General features: G+C 40.8%; 1 protein-coding gene across 1 annotated transcript in view; it reads right to left on the bottom strand.

Moving 5' to 3' along the window:
• Window positions 1-19,755, bottom strand: part of puf60a (poly-U binding splicing factor a) — an 86,249-nt gene that overhangs the window by 14,834 nt on the left and 51,660 nt on the right. The window contains exons 8-10 of the mRNA XM_020466649.2: window positions 13,977-14,167; window positions 12,536-12,641; window positions 4,102-4,349 (exon numbers count right to left, since the gene is read on the bottom strand). Of these exons, the coding sequence (XP_020322238.1) occupies window positions 4,102-4,349; window positions 12,536-12,641; window positions 13,977-14,167 (545 nt within the window). The remainder of the gene's footprint in view (window positions 1-4,101; window positions 4,350-12,535; window positions 12,642-13,976; window positions 14,168-19,755) is intronic.

Here is a 19,755-nt window from a genome sequence, read left to right as displayed (position 1 = left end):
TGAGTAAAGGGTCTGAATACTTATGTAACTGTGTTACCTTTTAATAATTTTAAAACATTTTCAAAAATGTTTTCACTTTGTCATTATGGGGTATTGTGCGTAGATTGATGAGAAAAAAAAATGTTTTAATACATTTTTGAATAAGGCTGTATCCTAACAAAATGTGGAAAAAGTCAAGGGGTTTGAATACTTTCCAAAGGCACTGTAGATTTAATGATCTATGTGTTTTGAGTTCCTCAGCTAGTGAATTAGCCTTAAAGCTGCAATATGTAACTTTATGGGAAAAAAACAACAGATTCACATAGAAATGTGAGTTATAGATCTGTCATTCTCATTGATGAAATCAACTCTTACGAATCTGTTCTTTGTGCGGTAATTCTATTCTTCCTGTTCTTAAGTTTCGTTTTTGCATCTTTTACTTTAGATTTTGTACACCAGCTTCAAACAGCTGAAAATACAATATTTTGTGTTATTGAAAATATATTTCACAGCGGTTTAGATGGTACAATGATTCTCTACCCTTGTTTTGTCACAAACTGAAATTAGGAAAACTATTAGAATTTTAGCAATCAGGAAATGGAGCCATTTCTGCATATTGCACCTTTAAATTATACTGAACCAAAAATATAAACGCAACATGTAAAGTGTTGATTCGAAAATGTTCCATAAGCATAAAAAGCTTATTTCTCTGAAAAATGTTGCACAAATTTGTTAACACCCTTATTAGTGAGCATTTCTCCTTTGCAAAGATAATCCATCCACCTGACCGGTATGGCATTTTAAGAAAATGATTAAACGGCATGATCATTACACAGGTGCACCTTGTGCAAGGGACAACAAAAGGCCACTCTAAAATGTGCAGTTTTCACACAACACAATGCTACAGATGTCTCAAGTTGAGGGAGCATGAATTTGGCCTGTTGACTGCAGGAATGTTCATCAGAGCTGTTGCCAGAGAATTGAATATTCATTTCTTTACCAATGTCGTTTTAGAGAATTTGGCAGTACGTCCAACCGGGCTCACAATATCACACCACGTGTACGGCGTCGTGTGGGAGAGCGGTTTGCTGATGTCAACGTTGTGAACAGAGTGACCCATGGTGGCGGTGGGGTTATGGTATGGGCAGGCATACGGTACGAACAACAAACACAACTGCATTTTATCGATGGCATTTTATTTCAATTAACTGATTTCCTCATATGCACTGTAAAACATTGTTGCATGTTGTGTTTATATTTTTGGTCAGTATAATTAGCCTATGTGATGTTAGCGCACATAAAGATGTAAGCAATTCCATCTCTATTGAAAAATCAAATACCATAACACTCAGGAGCCTATTTTCACAGTAAAATATAACCCAAAATTCATGACAATCACTGGATTAGGTTGCACATTAAAATATCTTGAATCATCCATTCCTGCTTGGACATGTAAGATGAAACAACTTATTTACTGAATACTAGAGGTCGACCGATTAATTAGGGACGATTTCAAGTTAATAACAATCGATAATCTGCATTTTTGGACGCTGATTATGGCCGATTACATTGCACTCCATGATGAGACTGCGTGGCAGTCTGACCAACTGTTACGCGAGTGCCGCAATCTGAACATAAATCATTAGTTAACTACACATGGTTGATGATATTACTAGTTTAACTAGCTTGTCCTGCGTTTCAAATAATCAATGCGGTGCCTGTTAATTTATCATCGAATCACAGCCTACTTCGCCAAATGGGTGATTTAACAAGCGCATTCGCGAAAAAAGCACTGTCGTTGCACCGATGTACCTAACCATAAACATCAATACCTTTCTTACAATTAACACAGAAGTGTATATTAACTAGGTAAATTATGTCACTTCTCTTGCGTTCTGTGCAAGCAGAATCGGGGTATATGCAGCAGTTTGGGTCGCCTGGCTTGTTGCGAACTGTGTGAAGACCATTTCTTCCTAACTAAGACTGTAATTAATTTGACAGAATTTTACATAATTATGACATAACATTGAAGGTTGTGCAATGTAACAGCAATATTTAGACTTAGGGTTGACACCCGTTCGATAAAATACGGAATGGTTCCTTATTTCACTGAAAGAATAAACGTTTTGTTTTCGAAATTATAGTTTCCGGATTTGACCACATGAATGACCTAAGGCTCGTATTTCTGTGTGTTTATTATATTATAATTAAGTCTATGATTTGATATTTGATAGAGCACTCTGACTGAGTGGTGGTAAGCAGCAGCAGCCTTGTAAACATGCATTCAAACAGCACTTTCCTGCGTTTGCCAGCATCTATTCGCAATGCTTGAAGCACAGCGCTGTTTATGACTTCAAGCCTATCAACTCCCGAGATTAGGCTGGCAATACTATAGTGCCTATAAGAACATCCAATAGTCAAAGGTATATGAAATACAAATGGTAGAGAGAGAAATAGTCCTATAATTCCTATAATAACTACAATCTAAAACTTCTTAACTGGGAATATTGAAGACTCATGTTAAAAGGAACCACCAGCTTTCATATGCTCTCATGTTCTGAGCAAGGAACGTAAACATTCGTTTTTTTACATGGCACATATTGCACTTTTACATTCTTCTCCAACAATGTGTTTTTGCATCATTTAAACCAAATTGAATACGTTTCATTATTTATTTGACATGTAATTGATTTTTATGTATTATATTAAGTTAAAATAAAAGTGTTCATTCAGTATTGTTGTAATTGTCATTATTACAAATATATATATATAAAAATCGTCCGATTAAACGGTCTCGGCTTTTTTTGGTCCTCCAATCGATATCGATATTGAAAAATCATAATTGGTCGACCTCTACTGAATACCATCTCAGTAGTCTATGTACACTTCTTAAAAAATGAATAAAGGAATAGGAATGACTTTATAATGTCTTCATAAGATGTTTTTTTTTGCAATAGATTTCTTTAAATCATGTGACTCGTTTCAGGAAACTCGGCGTATGCCGAGCGTCACTAATTCACAGGAGAGCCATTTAAACCTTTTTTTATTTTTCCAAAATGCATTTTTTGGCAGAAATGCCATCTGGAACATGTGAACTTTCATGTGCCTTAATAACAAACGTGTATGCCATCTGAATATGCATATCCTTGGTTCTGTGCCTGAGCTCTAGGCAGTTAGATTTGGGTATGTCTTCAGGAAATTGAAAAAAAGTAGGGGGGTAGTTCTAAGAGGTTTTTAAGGAGAAGTCTATATAAGTCTTTAATTCTGTGACTAACAATTGTATCTTTTATCAATGTTTATTATGAGTATTTCTGCAAAACCACCAGATGTTTTGGAATCAAAACATTATAGCACGTAATGCGCCAATGTAGATTGAGATTTTTGGATATAAAGATGCACATTATCGAACAAAACATACATGTATTGTGTAACATGATGTCCTATGAGTGTCATCTGATGAAGATCATCAAAGGTTAGTGATTCATTTGATCTATATTTCAGCTTTTTGTGACTCCTATCTTTGGCTGGAAAAATGGCTGTTTTTTAAAAACTTTGCTATGACCTAACATAATCATATGTTGTGTTTTTGCTGTAAAGCATTTTAGAAATCAGACATGATGGGTAGATTAACAAGATGTTTATCTTACATTTGCTGTATTGGACTTGTTAATGGGTGAAAGTTCCATATTTCCAAAATATATTTTTGAATTTCGCACGCTGACTTTTCAGCGGAATGTTGTCGAGGAGTTCCGCTAGCTAAGAGGCCTGCCCTAGAAAAGTTAATTGGGTAGACAAAGATTAGCTCTCCAGTTGGTACCAAAACACTCAAGGGCCATTTTTACTAAAGTGATGTTACAAGTTAATCAACTTTTTAATCAAGGTTACAAGTTAAATTAATTTCCCATTGTCCCTCAAATATGACTTACCATTTTGTAGCTCTAAGTCTCTACTTTTATCCAAAATAATAAACACAATTTCAAATGTTGCTACATAAGATCAAATTGAGCCAGTCGGTCACAAATATGGGCTAGTGCCACAAGGGGAAAAGGTTAGACTGGAGCACTGCTAACTCATCCACTGTGTTCAATAAGAAGAAAAAAAAACAGGAACATTTCAACCCACCTCTTGCTTGCGGAGCAACTTCTGCATGACCATGTGTCTGGCGCTGCTCCCAGAGATGCTCATGTACTCCTGCTCACTCAACGGCTCCTGGCCCGTCCCGTCCTGCAAGGCCTCCTCCTCCACTTCCTTCTTCTTGGCCTCCTGGGCTGCTACCAGAGAGGTGACCAGCACCGGTGGTAAGGCCAGCACTGGGTTGACCAGGCCCACCTGAGGTAGCACAGGCAAAGCGGGCCGCACTGGGGTTACCCCTGTAAGAGAACGGAAGGAGGCAGCACAAAAAGGTCAAACCCCCCCAAGGTTGGACAGCCAACAGAGGAGCCTCCCCAAGCCCTAAGCCAGTGGCAATGGTGGGAAAACCCCTCAGGGGCTTTTCCCAAGATAACTGGCTGGGTTGGCTCCTGTCTAGCAATGTTTAATTGTGACACGACAGCTCCCTGTCAAGTAAAAGGGTGCTATCGAACTGGAGCTAGCAATCATGGTATTGGAATGTTGTGTCCACTAGCAGGCTGTGACTGGACTGACCACATTTGTTCTGCTGCATAAGGAACATTTCCACGTGATGTTTGGGGTTGGCAAAAGTTAGATGGCAAAGAAACTCTATAGCAAAGCCTTCCAAACCCCTTCTAAAGCTCTACCATCTATTCCAGGTAAATATGGTTTTCCTAGTCCATTAATCTTTGTCAAGTAAGTGTTAAAGCGGCAATCTGCAGTTGTATCAATAAATAAGTGTCCTCCCCTCCCTGAATCGGTAAAAAGCTGAGGGAGGGGGCTGGAGAAATATAACCACTCTCAGATAAATAGACAGAGCTATGGATGCAAAGACTGACCATCCAGGATATCAAAAGTATCATTTTAACCAGTGTTTGTTTACATTTACTTTGATTCCAAACATTGGAGTAAAACAAGCTTATATATTTTGGGTTCTGGTGGAGTACATCAGTTGAACTAAGCTCAGGAGGCATTTATAAGTTATAAGTGCCTTCAGAAAGTATTCATACCCCTTGACTTATTCCACATTGTGTTGTTACAACCTGAATTCCAAATGGATTAAATATATTTTTTTCTCTCACACATCTACAAACACCCCGTAATGAAAGTTAAAATGTTTTTAGAGTTTATTGAAAATGAAATGCATACATTTCTAATTTCCATAAGTATTCACAGCCCTGAGTCAATAGTTTGTAGAAGCACCTTTGGCAGTGATTACAGCTGTGAGTCTTTCTGGGTAAGTTTCTAAGAGCTTTGCACACCTAGATTGTGTAGCATTTGCCCATTATTCTTTTCAAAACCTTCAATCAAATTGGTTGTTGATCACTGCTAGACAACCATTTTCAGGCCTTGCCATAGATTTTTTAATATAGATTTAAGTCAAAACTGTAACTCGGCCAATAAGGAACATTCACTGTCTTCTTGGTTAGGTTATTTTCATGCTGAAAGGTGAATTCATATCTCGGTGTCTGGTGGAAAACTGACTGAACCAGGTTTTCCTCTAGGATTTTGCCTGTGCTTAGCTCCATTCCGTATCTTTTTTTATTCTGAAAGACTCCCCAGTTCTTAACGATTACAAGTATACCCATAACATGAAGCAGCCACCACTATGTGTGAAAATATGGAGAGTGGTACTCAGCAATGTGTTGTATCGGATTTGCCCCAAACATAACACTTTGTACTCAGGAAAAAATGTGAATTGCTTTGCCAGGTTTCTTTGCAGTATTATTTTAGTGCCTTGTTACAAGTAGAATGCATTTTAAAAATATTTGTATATTCTGTAAAGGCGTCCTTTTCCTCTGTCATTTAGGATCGTATTATGAAGTAACTACAAAGTTGATCCCATCCTCAGTTATCACAGCCATTAAACTCTGTAACTGTTTTAAAGTCAACATTGGCCACATGGTGAATCCCTGAGCGATTTCCTTCCATTCCGGCAACTGAGTTAGAAAGGACACCTGTATCTTTCTAGTGACTGGTTGTATTGATACACTATGTGTGGGGTACAGACATTACTCCTGAACTTATTTAGGCTTGCCATAACAAAGGGGTTGAATACTTATTGACTCTTGACATTTCAACTTTTCCTTTTTAATCATTTGTAAAAAATTATGAATAACATAATTCCACTTTGACATTATGGGGTATTGTGTGTAGGGCTGTAAAACAGTAAAATCTGGCAAAAGTCAAGGGGTGTGAATACTTTCTTAATGCAATGTATATTCTGTATATGGATGTAGCAACTGCAGACTGCCCCTTTAAAGGGGAAAGGGAGGAGGGGCATGGGATGCAAACTAAACACTCCTTACAATAAAATGAATGTATTCAAATGAATCCCCCCCACCCTCTAACCACCCTGGTTGTAGCTTCTTAATGGTCATGTTGATGCATACCAAAAGTAAACTCCACAAAACACACAGGATCTGAGACTCACTGGCCAATAGGAATGAGGGGCTATGTTTATGAGGGGAGGGGCTAGAAACAGTCCTCTTCACACTTGGTTGGTCAGTGTGCAGCAAAGGGGAGGGATTAAGTGGCCACTGTCGGTGCGATTGTGGAGTCAAGAGAGGGAGGGGAAGAAAGGAGAGAGAAAAAAGAGAGAGACAAGGAGAGAAGAGACAATAAAAGAGAATCTATTAGTGGAGTGGTCCTCCGACAGGCTATGTACAACTAACACACTGTAGGAGACAACAGCAGCCTGAAAAAAGTACAGAGGCAATTCCACTTCAGACAAAAAAATATCTATATGCACCGGTTTAATTCCTCATCTCGTTTTGGTTCCACCATATAACATTATAGGGTGTTAACAGATGGCATCACTAAGTGTAACGCTACACCAGCGGTGTCAAACTCATTTTACCCCGGGTGCCGCATTCGTTCTTCAACGAGGTCCGGAGGGCTGCACTGAAAATTGGTTATACTTCCTTGCCAACAAAGTTAACAAAAAAATTGTCCTCTATCCATCATTTTAAACATTTTCTATGCTCCCTGACACTTCTAGCGAGCTGGACAGTCAAGAAACTATGAATATGGGTCCATTATTTCTACACAGTTTTGGTTTGTTTCTAGTCATTTTAAAGCATATTGAGTTCGTCGTCCCCCCCCCCCTTAAAATATAGATTTTCTATAATTTTTTACTGGATTGGACCCCCTCAATGGCCAGATCTGGCGTGAGGGCCATATGTTTGACACCCCTACTCTACACAGAACTCTCTCTCTTCTTACTGAACTCAAAACAAAGTGAAAGGCATTGAGATGCCAATTGATAGTCATTTTGGGAGAATGCTTTTATTAGGGTTTTAACCAATCTTTAATAAGAGTTTGTCAACAACCTGTAGTTGTTAATATAGGCAAAACACATTACTGCATGTTACTTCTCATTGTAATTTGGTCCCAAATATGTCAACTGAACAGCCCGACTTAAAAAGACTGCTACAAAATTGCGCGTTTACAGCGTTGTTTTGGGAAATGGCCTCTAAATGACCACATAACACAGCTAACATAAATCCTATAATATATGTTGCATAAGCTTGTCTGTTGCCAGTACCTGCATTTATCCAATTCATTCCCAATGACCCTACAACTGTCCAATTCTGCACTTACCTGGGTATCTGGCCTCTTTTCATACACACCAACTCACTGTCTCACTCTGGATAGCCCATGCAGTGAAAGGCATCCTAATAAATGCACACATTTCCCTCGCCAGCCAATGAGAGGCACATTGTTCAATGGTGGTGCAAAGAGGGTGTTTAAAAGTAACACTTATTTTCTTCCTGATTCAAGGCCAAACAAAAGACTGAGTGTGAAAGCTGCCATGACCAGCACCTGCTCAACTCAATTTCTTACTGTCCAATCTTCCATCTTCCCATTTCAAATCAGTCCACAAAAGCTAGCCTGGTGGAACAAGCCTGATTGCTGCGTTCATCATTCTATTTCACTTCACATATTAGCCTGGCATTCATCCTCATTGAAACTGTTTGAGCCATTGTCTGTTATGAGGGAATTAAACATAATTAAATAGGCAGTGATTGAATCACCTTTAACCAATCAGAGGACAGACGGGCATATTCAAAGCACTATATTTGGCCACAGGGTTTTTGACATAAACCCAGCCACTGTTTCTATTTGGAGCAGCCATTTTCTGGCATATTCCAAACACACATCTGTTGAAGAAAGGCCAGAGTGATAACAGCAGTAAAACAGAATCAGGCTGTTTACAGCAGCGATCAGATTCCTCTACCACCCCCCATGATGTCCTTTCAAATCGGTGAGGTTACCAGGAAGTAAGAGTTCCTCTTTCCACATCCCCTTTAATCTTTTGCTAAATCCCAAATGAACCTCCACAGAACTTCTTCATGGCCAGTAAAATGATTCTCTACACAATGACTGCTTGTTTTGCCACATAAACTGAAATTAGGAAAACTATTTGAATTTTGCAAACAGGAAAAGGCAGAGCTATTTCTGCATATTGCACCTTTCATTTGGCTCTATACTCCAGCATTTTGGATTTGAGATCAAATGTATCATGAGACGACAGTACAGAATGTCAACTTTTATTTGAGGGTATTTTCAGACATACATTACCATTTAGAAATGAATGCACTTAATTTAACTGTAGCCAGGTGTACACATTTTCATTTGTGTATTAAAGTAGTCAAAAGTTTACAAGTTGGTCTCATATTCGTAGCATGTGTCGCCACAAACTTGTTGGATACATTTGCAGTTAGTTTTGGTTGTGTTTTGGGAAATTCTTTGCCCATTAGGAACTGAATGGTGAATGGAGCCATTTTCTTTCCAAGTGAAATGTTTCTGAACACTTTGAAATGAATCCTGATGCCATGTCATTATTAATCACCAATACCAATAGGAGGGGCATCTAACTTTCTCACTCATCATTATTAAAATTGTATTTATGATTATCCATAATCTTGGTAGCATCCGCATTAATGTAGAAGTGTTCAGAAAGATCTATTTTTACTTTCAATAAAAGTGACTTCAAAATGACAATACATTATTCACCATTCAGTTCCTATTATGTAAAATATAATCCGAAACACGAACAAAACAAACTGCAAATACATCCAACAAATTTGTAGTCACATGCTTGATGTAGTCATTGGGTGCAAGGAAAATGGGACCAAATACAACATTTTTGACTACTTTAATACACTATAAAACTATATGAATTTGTCAAAATACTGTCAAATGGCGAGACTAGATACTAGTGCTGAGCAATTAGTGTTTTTAAGGTCGGTTCGGTTTTGATATTAAACAAAAAATGCATTATGTGGGTTGAATGCTACAACACAGAATAAAAAAATTGATGGTATAACTGTCCACTACGATCACTTATTAGGCCCTAACCTTCATTTATTCACATTACTTAAATTATATGTATATTTGTTTTTGGTACGATGATGACTATTATTTAATTAATGATGATGGTAGAGACTGCCTATTACTGCATATCACTTATTGATAAACTATCCTTTAGTCACATAACTTTACTTTAACCCCTGTAGGTCTAAGCCCTTATAGCTCAATATCTACTAAGCTAACATACGGAATTGTTTTAAGATGGTCATAAAATGGATCATTTACCCACTTGATTTTGAATGAGGCATACACTACCAGTCAAAAGTTGTAGAACACCTACTCACTCAAGGGTTTTTCTTTATTTTGACTATTTTCTACATTGTAGAATAATAGGGAAGACATCAAAACTATGAAATAAAACATATGGAATCATGTTTGGCTTGTAGACAGCTTTGCACACTCTTGGCATTCTCTCAACCAGCTTCATAAGGTAGTCCACTTGGAACGCATTTCAGTTAACAGGTGTGCCTTCTTAAAAGTTAATTTGTGGAATTTCTTTCCTTCAAAATGCGTTTGAGACAATCAGTTGTGTTGTGACAAGGTAGGGGGGTATACAGAAGATAGCCTTATTTGGTAAAAGACCAAGTCCAAATTATGTCAAGAACAGCTCAAATAAGCAAAGAGAAACGACAGACCATCATTACTTAGTTGAAGGTCAGTCCATATGGAAAATATCAAGAACTTTGAAAGTTTCTTCAAGTGCTGTCGCAAAAACCATCAAGAGCTATGATGAAACTGGCTCTCATGAGGACAGCCACGGGAATGGAAGACCCAGAGTTACCTCTGCTGCAGAGGATAAGTTCATTCGAGTTACCAGAAATTGCAGCCCAAATAAATGCTTCAGAGTTCAAGTCACAGACACATCTCAACATCAACTGTTCTGTTCAGAGGAGACTGTGTGAATCAGGCCTTTATTGTTGAATTGCTGCAAAGAAACCACTAAAGGACACCAATAAGAAGCAGAGACTTTCTTGGACCAAGAAACATGAGCAATGGGCATTAGACCGGTGGATCTGTCCTTTGGTCTGAGTCCAAATTTGAGATTTTTGGTTCCAACCGCCGTGTCTTTGTGAGATGCAGTGTGGGTGAACGGATGATCTCCGCTTGTGTGGTTCCCACCATAAAGCATGGAGGAGGTGGTGTTATGGTGCGGGTGTACTTTGCTGATTAGTTATTTAGAATTCAAGACACACTTAACCAGCATGGATACCACAGCATTCTGTAGCGACACGCCATCCCATCTGGTTTGTGCTTAGCGGGACGATCATTTATTTTTCAACAGGCCAATGACCCAACACACCTCCAGGCTGTGTAAGGCCTATTTGACCAAGAAGGAGAGTGAAGGAGTGCTGCATCAGATGACCTGGCCTCCACAATCCCTCGACCTCAACCAAATTGAGATGGTTTGGGATGAGTCGGACCACAGAGTGAAGGAAAAGCAGCCAACAAGTGTTCAGCATATGTGGGAACGCCTTCAAGACTGTTGGAAAAGCATTCCAGGTGAAGCTGGTTGAGAGAATACCAAGAGTGTGCAAAGCTGTCATCAAGCCAAAGGGTGGCTATTTGAAGAATATAAAATATATTTTGATTTGTATAACACTACATGATTCCATATGTGCTATTTCTTAGTTTTGATGTCTTCACAATTGTTCTACAATGTTAAAAATAAAGAAAAACCCTTGAATGACTAGGGTGTTCTCAATCTTTTGACTGGTAGTGTATATCAAAATAAAAAATAAAAATGTGAGCAAACATTGAATTTGGCCTTTACTGCTAGATCCCATAGAAACGCATTGAATAACACATTTGTACATGGCAAAACAGACAACTATCAATGAATTCGATGTATTTCGGTTAGAGATACATAAGCAACAGCTCTCTATCGCTCTTCCTCTCCATGTCTGTCTGCTGGCCCCCAAGCAAGCCTGGGCAAGAACCAATGAGAACAGGCATCTGAAGGTGTAGATTGTAGTTGGTGTAGATCATTGTACTCAATTACCACATTTTCCGCACTTAACTATGATGAATATTGATTAGCCCGTTGAAAACCACATCTTTCTACAACCTACCACAGTTCATGTTTGATTAAATTGAAGATGCCTAGAAACTGCTTCTCCAATAGAAATCCCCGATCACGCTTGTAGGGGATGTCATGGCAGTGTTGGCTAGCAAAGCTCATGCGCAGAAACACAAGCTCATGTGTAGTCATCGGGTTTAATGGTTATCTCCCGCCGAACTGCGCATGTGCAGGCCGTCAAATCAAAGGCACTCCTTCGATATAAACTTGTTCTTGACGAAAATTAAAACATGTTAGTTTATCACTTTCACGAGGTTGGCGGGTTCAGTTACTTAAGACATTGGCTCGAATCAAGGTTGTGCGTTTAACTTGAGAAACTTAACAACAAAGAGTTTTCATTTTCTCCAATTGACTTCCCAAACCCCTGTCTGGTCTGTCGAGTCTGCTTCGCGAAGCATTCCCAGAAGTATCGGGATGTTGGGTCTCTGGGTTTAGAAACTCTGTGAATAGATTTCTCTCTGGAGAAACGGTGTGTGCTCACAGAAAAAAAACGAACAAAATGGAATTCAAATAAGTGAAGTTATTTCAAAACCGTAAATAAACCAACATTTCGGGCTAATCACTCAGCACTAGTAGATACATAAAGTGCTTTCATTTCTAAATGGTAAAACAGATACAGTATGAAAATAGCCTCAAATAAATAATACATTCTGTACTGTTGCCTCAAACATTTGATCTCAAATCCAAAATGCTGGAGTATACAGACAAATATATATTTTTTGCTTTACTGTCCAAATACATGGACAGTACTTTACTAACGACTCTACTCCAAACCCCTCCCAACTGCACAGGCATGGCCAAGGTCCTTAGTAGTAGAAACATTGCCATTAAACTTTTAGGAGCTTTTAAACAGTATACTTTATTCCCAATTGGAATTGTTGGTAGCCTGCAACCATGGAGGCTTGTTGGATGTGCATACACTTTTCTTTAAACAAACGTGTGTGTGTGTGTGTGGGGGGGGGGGGGGGCTGGGGGTTGAGGTGCTTGGCTTACCTGTGATGACCCCCGGGGCCTGGGCTGCCATGACGGCTTGGGGCAGGCCACCCAACTGTTGAGAGAGGAGGGCGGGTCCAGCCAGCACCGATGACCCAACCGTCTCCTGGAAGAACAAAGCCAGACATGAGGGTATACCACCTGGACTGTGCCAGTGACGACAAGGACAGAAAATGAGAAAGGCAAAAAAGAAATTGTCGGGATAGTCTGTCCTGGAAGACCAAGGTGTGCATTGTTTTTTGTTTTCTCCTCCAGCACATTAGTGCATTTTATATGGAGCACATCAGTCATGCGCGCATTCACGTGCGTACTTAAATTTGAAATATAATATATTGAAGTGGACACACGTAAAAAAGTGAGGAGTCGGGATCTGGGGCTCACTGGGGACACCCTCTCCCAAAGGAAGGGGGTAATGCAGCGAACTTAAAGTATCTGTCCAGTGTTCCAGATTTCAATGAAATATGACCTAAAATGTATTACAATATGTAATAAATAGATGTCCTTTCCAATTTTTTAAATTAAGGATGTTAAAAAGCAGTTTCTCTGTGCCCTGGTTTGGGTGAATAACAGGGAAAAAAAGAAGAAAAAAAAACTGCTGATTTGCCTGCTCAGCCAATAAGATGAACATACACTTGGATGTTCAAATGAGCTCCAACGTGGGGTCAGAGTCACTGCCGAACTACCCCGGTAGGCTTGCCCTTTGCTCATGCTGCAGCAAACCAAGTGAAATAGTATGGATGGATTCAGTATTTGGAAACGTATGATGGAATTACTAGGCACTTTACTAAAACAGCAATAAATACACTGTGTCATTTCTGTCCATTGCTTTGTCACTACTCCGTTAGAGATGATCAGCTTGAGCTAAGTAAGGTGCAGAGTCACTGATCTACAAACAGTATTCCCTGCCAAATAATAGGTTTTGTACAATTCACAGAGCTACGCCTCCCCTGATTTAGGCAATTCCCCCACTGAACACACACATGCACAACCAGACATTGATTGATTGGATACCGCTTGTGTCAATTAAAGACAATTTCCTCTGATTTTCTACCTGCAGCAACACAAGTTGATAATGCTGGATATACCAGTAAAATCAAAGTGCCTCAAAAAAGTACCTAAAATGCATGGCCCTAGTTATGTTTTGCCTGTGTTTGTTTCCAAAAAGTACCTAAAATGCATGGCCCTAGTTATGTTTTGCCTGTGTTTGTTTCCAAAAATGTCAAACTGTCACCCTGTCAGTTTAATATTTCATATACACAAATGACAGCTAGTATTAATTGGGACTTACTGAGTCTGGCTTTATGAAACAATACATAATTCAACGAATATATCAGAGCTTGAATTGAAATTGAATCTCTTGAGCCAAAGTAAATTCAATTTGCAACTGACCCCAAAAGCGGAAAATAGTGTCTACTAAAATGAGGGCACAGACAGTACTGACCTGGGCAGTGATTTTGGCTGTGGCAGCTGCAGCCGCCACAGCTGCAGCAGGGGGGAGTCCGCCAGGTGTGGTCGGAGTGAGCAGGGGCATGGGGGGGGTGACCGCTTTGCCCACACGCAGGTATTGACCCCCTAGGTCAAAGAGATTCATGGAGGAAACTGCATCCTGGGAGGACTGAGCCTTGTCGTACTCTAACGGGTGGCAGATGGGAAACCAAAAGAGATTCAATTAGGGCTGGAACAATTACATATAACTGTGTAACCAACTGTTATGGATGAATACCGCCATGAAAATAAAATAACCGTCATAACTGTAAAAAAAAAAAATCTAAAATGGCTGAAGACGGGACGGTTGGGAATTTGTGCGTTTGAGTCTGTTTCTGCTGTAACATGGACTCTACACGGTGATGAAACTTTGTTGCTCCTTGCTAAAACAAGAAAGGTGTTGTAGCAAACAAGTCTTTGGTTGCCTAGGCAACGCCCCCCTTACTGCAGCAGCAGCACATGAAAAGAGGAGAAAATGTGCGGCGAATTCCATGACTGTCACAGCCCTAGATTCAATACCTGATTGTCTTATTTGGGAGGCATGTTTAACAGATGCATAATATAGTACTGGCATGAATATTATTATAACATAATTGCTATTACCTGATTATCACCCAAAGTTATGATACCTGCACCATTAAGGGGTTCGTTAAAGAACAAAACCCAATGTGGTAACGAGTGCCGTAGCCTACTCTGCAAAATGCACAACACATTGTATTACTGTCGGTCACACCATAGCCATCCCATCCCGGACAGAACATTAACTAAACTCAGCAAAAGAAGAAACGTCCTCTCACTGTCAACTGCGTTTATTTTCAGCAAACTTAACATGTGCAAATATTTGTATGAACATAACAAGATTCAACAACTGAGACATAAACTGAACAAGTTCCACAGACATGTGACTAACAGAAATTGAATAATGTGTCCCTGAACAAAAGGTCCGTATCAGTCCGTATCTGGTGTGGCCACCAGCTGCATTAAGGACTGCAGTGCATCTCCTCCTCATGGACTGCACCAGATTTGCAAGTTCTTGCTGTGAGATGTTATCCCTCTCTTCCACCAAGGCACCTGCAAGTTCCCAGACATTTTCTGGGGTGCCCTAGACCTTTTTTATTTCACCTTTATTTAACCAGGTAGGCTAGTTGACAACAAGTTCTCATTTGCAACTGCGACCTGGCCAAGATAAAGCAAAGCAGTGTGACACAGACAACAGTTACACATGAAGTAAACAATAAACAAGCCAATAACACAATAAACAAATCAATGACACAGTAGAAAAAATTAAGTCTATGTACAGTGTATGCAAAAGGTATGAGGAGGTAGGTAATAATAGGCCATAGGAGTGAATAGTTACAATTTAGCAGATTAACACTGGAGTGATAAATGAGCAGATGATGTTGTGCAAGTAGAGTTACTGGTGTGTAAAAGAGCAGAAAAGTAAATCAAATAAAAACAGTATGGGGATGAGGTAGATAGATTGGGTGGGCTATTTACAGATGGACTATGTACAGCTGCAACGATCGGTTAGCTGCTCAGATAGTTGATGTTAAGTTGGTGAGGGAAATAAGTCTCCAACTTCAGCGATTTTTGCAATTCGTTCCAGTCACTGGCAGCAGAGAACTGGAAGGAAAGGTGGCCAAATGAGGTGTTGGCTTTGGGGAGGATCAGTGAGATATACCTGCTGGAATGTGTGCTAGGGGTGGGTGTTGTTATCATGACCAGTGAACTGAGATTGACCTAGCATAGACTTATAGATGACCTGGAGCCAGTGGGTCTGGCGATGAGCCTCCACCGTCCAATCCAACAGGTCCCAGACGTGCTCAATGGCCATGGTAGAACACTGACATTCCTGTCTTGCAGGAAATCATGCACAGAACGAGCATTGTGGCTGGTGGCATTGTCATGCTGGAGGGTCATGTCAGGATGAGCCTGCAGGAAGGGTACCACATGAGGGAGGAGGATGTCTTCCCTGTAATGCAGTGTTGAGATTGCCTGCAATAGCAACAAGCTCAGTCCGATGACGCTGTGACAACGGCCCAGACCATGACGGATCCTCCCACCTCCAAATCGATCCCGCTCCAGAGTACAGGTCTCGGTGTAACGCACATTCCTTCAATGATAAACATGAATCCGACCATCACCCCTGGTGAGACAAAACCGTGACTCGTCCGTGAAGAGCACTTTCTACCAGTCCTGTGTGCTCCAGCGACGGTGGGTTTGTGCCGATAGGAGACGTTGTTGCCGGTGATGTTTGGTGAGGACCGGCCTTACAACAGGCCTACAAGCCCTCAGTCCAGCCTCTCTCAGCCTATTTTGGACAGTCTGAGCACCGATGGAGGGATGCATTCCTGGTGTAACTCGGGCAGTTGTTGTTGCCATCCTATACCGCAGGTGTGATGTTCGTGCAGCTGTTGTTACACGGGGTCTGTCACTGCGACGACGATCAGCTGTCCATCCTGTCTCCCTGTAGCGCTGTCTTAGGTGTCTCACAGTACGGACATTGTAATTTATTGCCCTGGCCACATCTGCAGTCCTCATGCCTCCTTGCAGCATGCCTAAGGCACGTTCACGCTGTTTTTTCAGAGTCAGTAGAAAGGCCTTTTTAGTGTCCTAAGTTTTCATAACTGTGACCTTAATTGCCATGCCGTCTGTAAACTGTTAGTGTCTTAACGACTGTTCCACAGGTGCATATTCATTATTTGTTTATGTTCATTGAACAAGCATGGGAAACAGTGTTTAACCTCTTTACAATCTGTGAAGTTATTTGGATTTTTACTAATTATCTTTGAAAAACAGGGTCCTGAAAAAGGGACGTTTATTAATCCACTATTGTAACTGTTAAAAGTTAAAATACTTCCAAAACCCACATTTGACCATATCTATTAATATTGTGTAGAATACAGCGCTAATGCTAACTGTTGGCATTTGGTCAAGCTTAGCTAGCTAGCTGAATGGAACTGTTTTGATTTGAATGCCACAACACCGGAGAAGCCTGAAGTGAGAAAACTGCCCGAATGGAAATGACTTGAAATAGTGAAGATTTTCTACTCTGGGCCTACCCAAGTGGGTGCTACACAAATATTAGTGGAAGAGTAGCTGAGAATGTTGGGGACAGCTATGTGTACTGCTGACCTACCAGTCTCTGACTTTTAGATTAACTGTCTTCAAAGTAATGACTCGGGACGTCGGGTTTGATATGAAAGCTTCTTTTAGTAATAATACTTGTTCACGTTACATTTAACAACTTTAGATTCTACAGAGCAATGCAGGTAAGATGCTATCGGAAAGTCAGCTTAATCACCTTGCACCTGCACATAATTGGCGCGTTCTCTCTCTCATTCCTGTCGCAAGGCATTCTGGAACTTGCAGTCAAAAGCGTAATTCAATACTAACCAATACAATTACATATGTAAATAACTGTAAAGAAATATCTTTAGATACAGCTGCATGAATTAACTTAAACATTAACTCTGTAACACATTAAAGTTACAACATCCTCCCCCCCCCCCGATGAACAACTGTGTTCATCTAGATCTCTAGGCAGTATATCAACTGAATAGGTCTCCTCAACAAAGTCCCTGAAGCAGTACGAACTGAACATGATCTAACTAAGCCATCTCGGCCTGGAAACAGTTCCTCAATCTTTCCTAGTTTCCAGGTTTGTCTGGGTGTGTTATCTTCTCCAATGAGTACAACGTCACCCGCTTTCAGTGGGGTGGGCTGTGGTGTGTCACAGCGGTGTGCTGACTTTAGATCCAGCAAGTAGTCTCTTCGCCAACTGTTCCAGAAACTGGTCACAAGTCTCTGCGTGTACTTCCATCTGCAACCATGGGTGCTGCTCTCTGAATGTGAAGTTGGACTGTTGCAGTCTTCCTCCTACACTGAGTAGTTTGTGTTCGTCCAGGAAAGGTTTCAGTTCTCTGATTTTACAGTCATTGTTTAGGCTTTTTCCTGCCGTCAGTAGTTTGATCTCCTGTCCAAAACTCTGTTGTGTTACCTTAATCCAGTACTTTTCTGCATCGAACAGTTCGTCAGCAGTCAGTTCACCTTGCATCTTTATGGTTGTACGAGCATTGGCTATGAATCTCTTTATCCAGGCGGTGACTCTGAACACTCTTTTCAGTTTGCTGTACCTTTCAAACTCCAACACAGGTTCAGTGCTGTCTGTGCTGTTTGCTGCGAGTTGTACAGTAACCTGGCAACTGGACTTCAGTTCTATATTCACCTCTTCTGGAACCTTGTTATCATCAGTCTCTTCGGACTGATTGGGTGATGTCAGAATTCTGGGTCCATTCCACCATAGCTCGCTCTGTGTCAAGTTTCGAACAGTTTGTCCTCTTGTAGGGAGGTCAGCTGGATTAGTTTTCCCTTCAATATGTGACCATGACTCTGGATTAGTCAAGGACTGGATCTCCGTCACTCTGTTCGCAACAAACTGTTTCCATTTCTGAGCTGAGCTGCAAATCCAATGCAGCACGATCATAGAGTCTGTCCACATTTTGATCTGTTTTTCTTCCATTTTCAGTGTGGTCATCAAGTTGTTTGCTAGTCTCGCTCCAATCACAGCTCCCATGAGCTCCAGGCGTGGCAGCGTCATTTGCTTAAGTGGGGTTACCCTGGACTTGGATGCGACTAGACTTGTTGTTTCCCTGTCTTGTGACTCACCTTGCAGGTAAGCTACTGCACTGTAAGCCCTTTCACTTGCATCACAGAACACGTGTAGTTTCAGGGTGTGGTTATTCTGTGGCCGCATGTCTGTTCTGTACCACCTTGGTATGGTGAGCTGGTGTAACTGGGGTAGTTCTGAACACCACTGTTGCCATTCTCGTGTCAGATCAGGTGGTAATTCTTCGTCCCAGCTGAGTCCCCTCTCACACATTTCCTGGAACATGCACTTGATCCTGATGGTGAAGGGAGTTAAGAAACCAAGAGGGTCGAAGACACGTGCAGACGACTGCAGAACACTTCTCTTTGTGTTTTCCTTTTGCTTTAAAATGCTCAGTAGCGGCCTGAGGTCAAACACAAATTCATCCGTTTCCGGCCTCCATACTAAACCTAAAACCTTCTGCACTAAATCCTTGTGTTTCTAGCGCCAACGGGTGGTTAGTTGTCGTACTCTCCTCCCATTTTGTTTTCAATTCAGGAGAATTGGTCATCCATTTGCAGAGGTCCATGCCTGCAATCGACAGCATTCGCTTTGCAGTTGTTGTCACAAGGTAAGCCTCTTCAACATTGCGTGAACTTGCAATGAAGTCATCTACATAGAGTGACTCTCTCAGTATCTCTACAACTTCTGGTTGTTCTGTTTCATATTGTTTCAGGTGCTTCCTGATTGTAGCTGCCAGCAAAAATGGACATGGGGAAGCTCCAAATACCACTCTTTTCATCCTCAGCACACGCAGCTCCTCTTCATTTTCTCCCCTTGGTGGGCCTGTGAGCCATAGAAATCTCACGGCGTCTCTGTCTCTCTCTGCTAGGGATATCTGCAGGAAAGCTTTCTTGATGTCTGCCATGAATGCGATCTCATGTAGTCTGAACTTTATCAGAACGCTGAGCAGATCCTGATTCAGGTTCGGTCCTGTGAGTAGACAGTCATTGAGAGATGGACAGCCATCTTCATGGGACGACGCATTAAACACCACTCAGTTTTGTTGTCACCTTATCTTCTCGGAGTACTGCATGGTGAGGTAAGTAGTATTTTACGTTGTCTGCACTTGATGCGTTGTCCTTGG

Source organism: Oncorhynchus kisutch, linkage group LG30 (genome assembly GCF_002021735.2).
Source record: "Oncorhynchus kisutch isolate 150728-3 linkage group LG30, Okis_V2, whole genome shotgun sequence".
NCBI classification, from domain to species: domain Eukaryota; kingdom Metazoa; phylum Chordata; class Actinopteri; order Salmoniformes; family Salmonidae; genus Oncorhynchus; species Oncorhynchus kisutch.
Note: the sequence above shows the minus strand (reverse complement) of the source record. Positions and strands in the feature narration are given on the sequence as shown.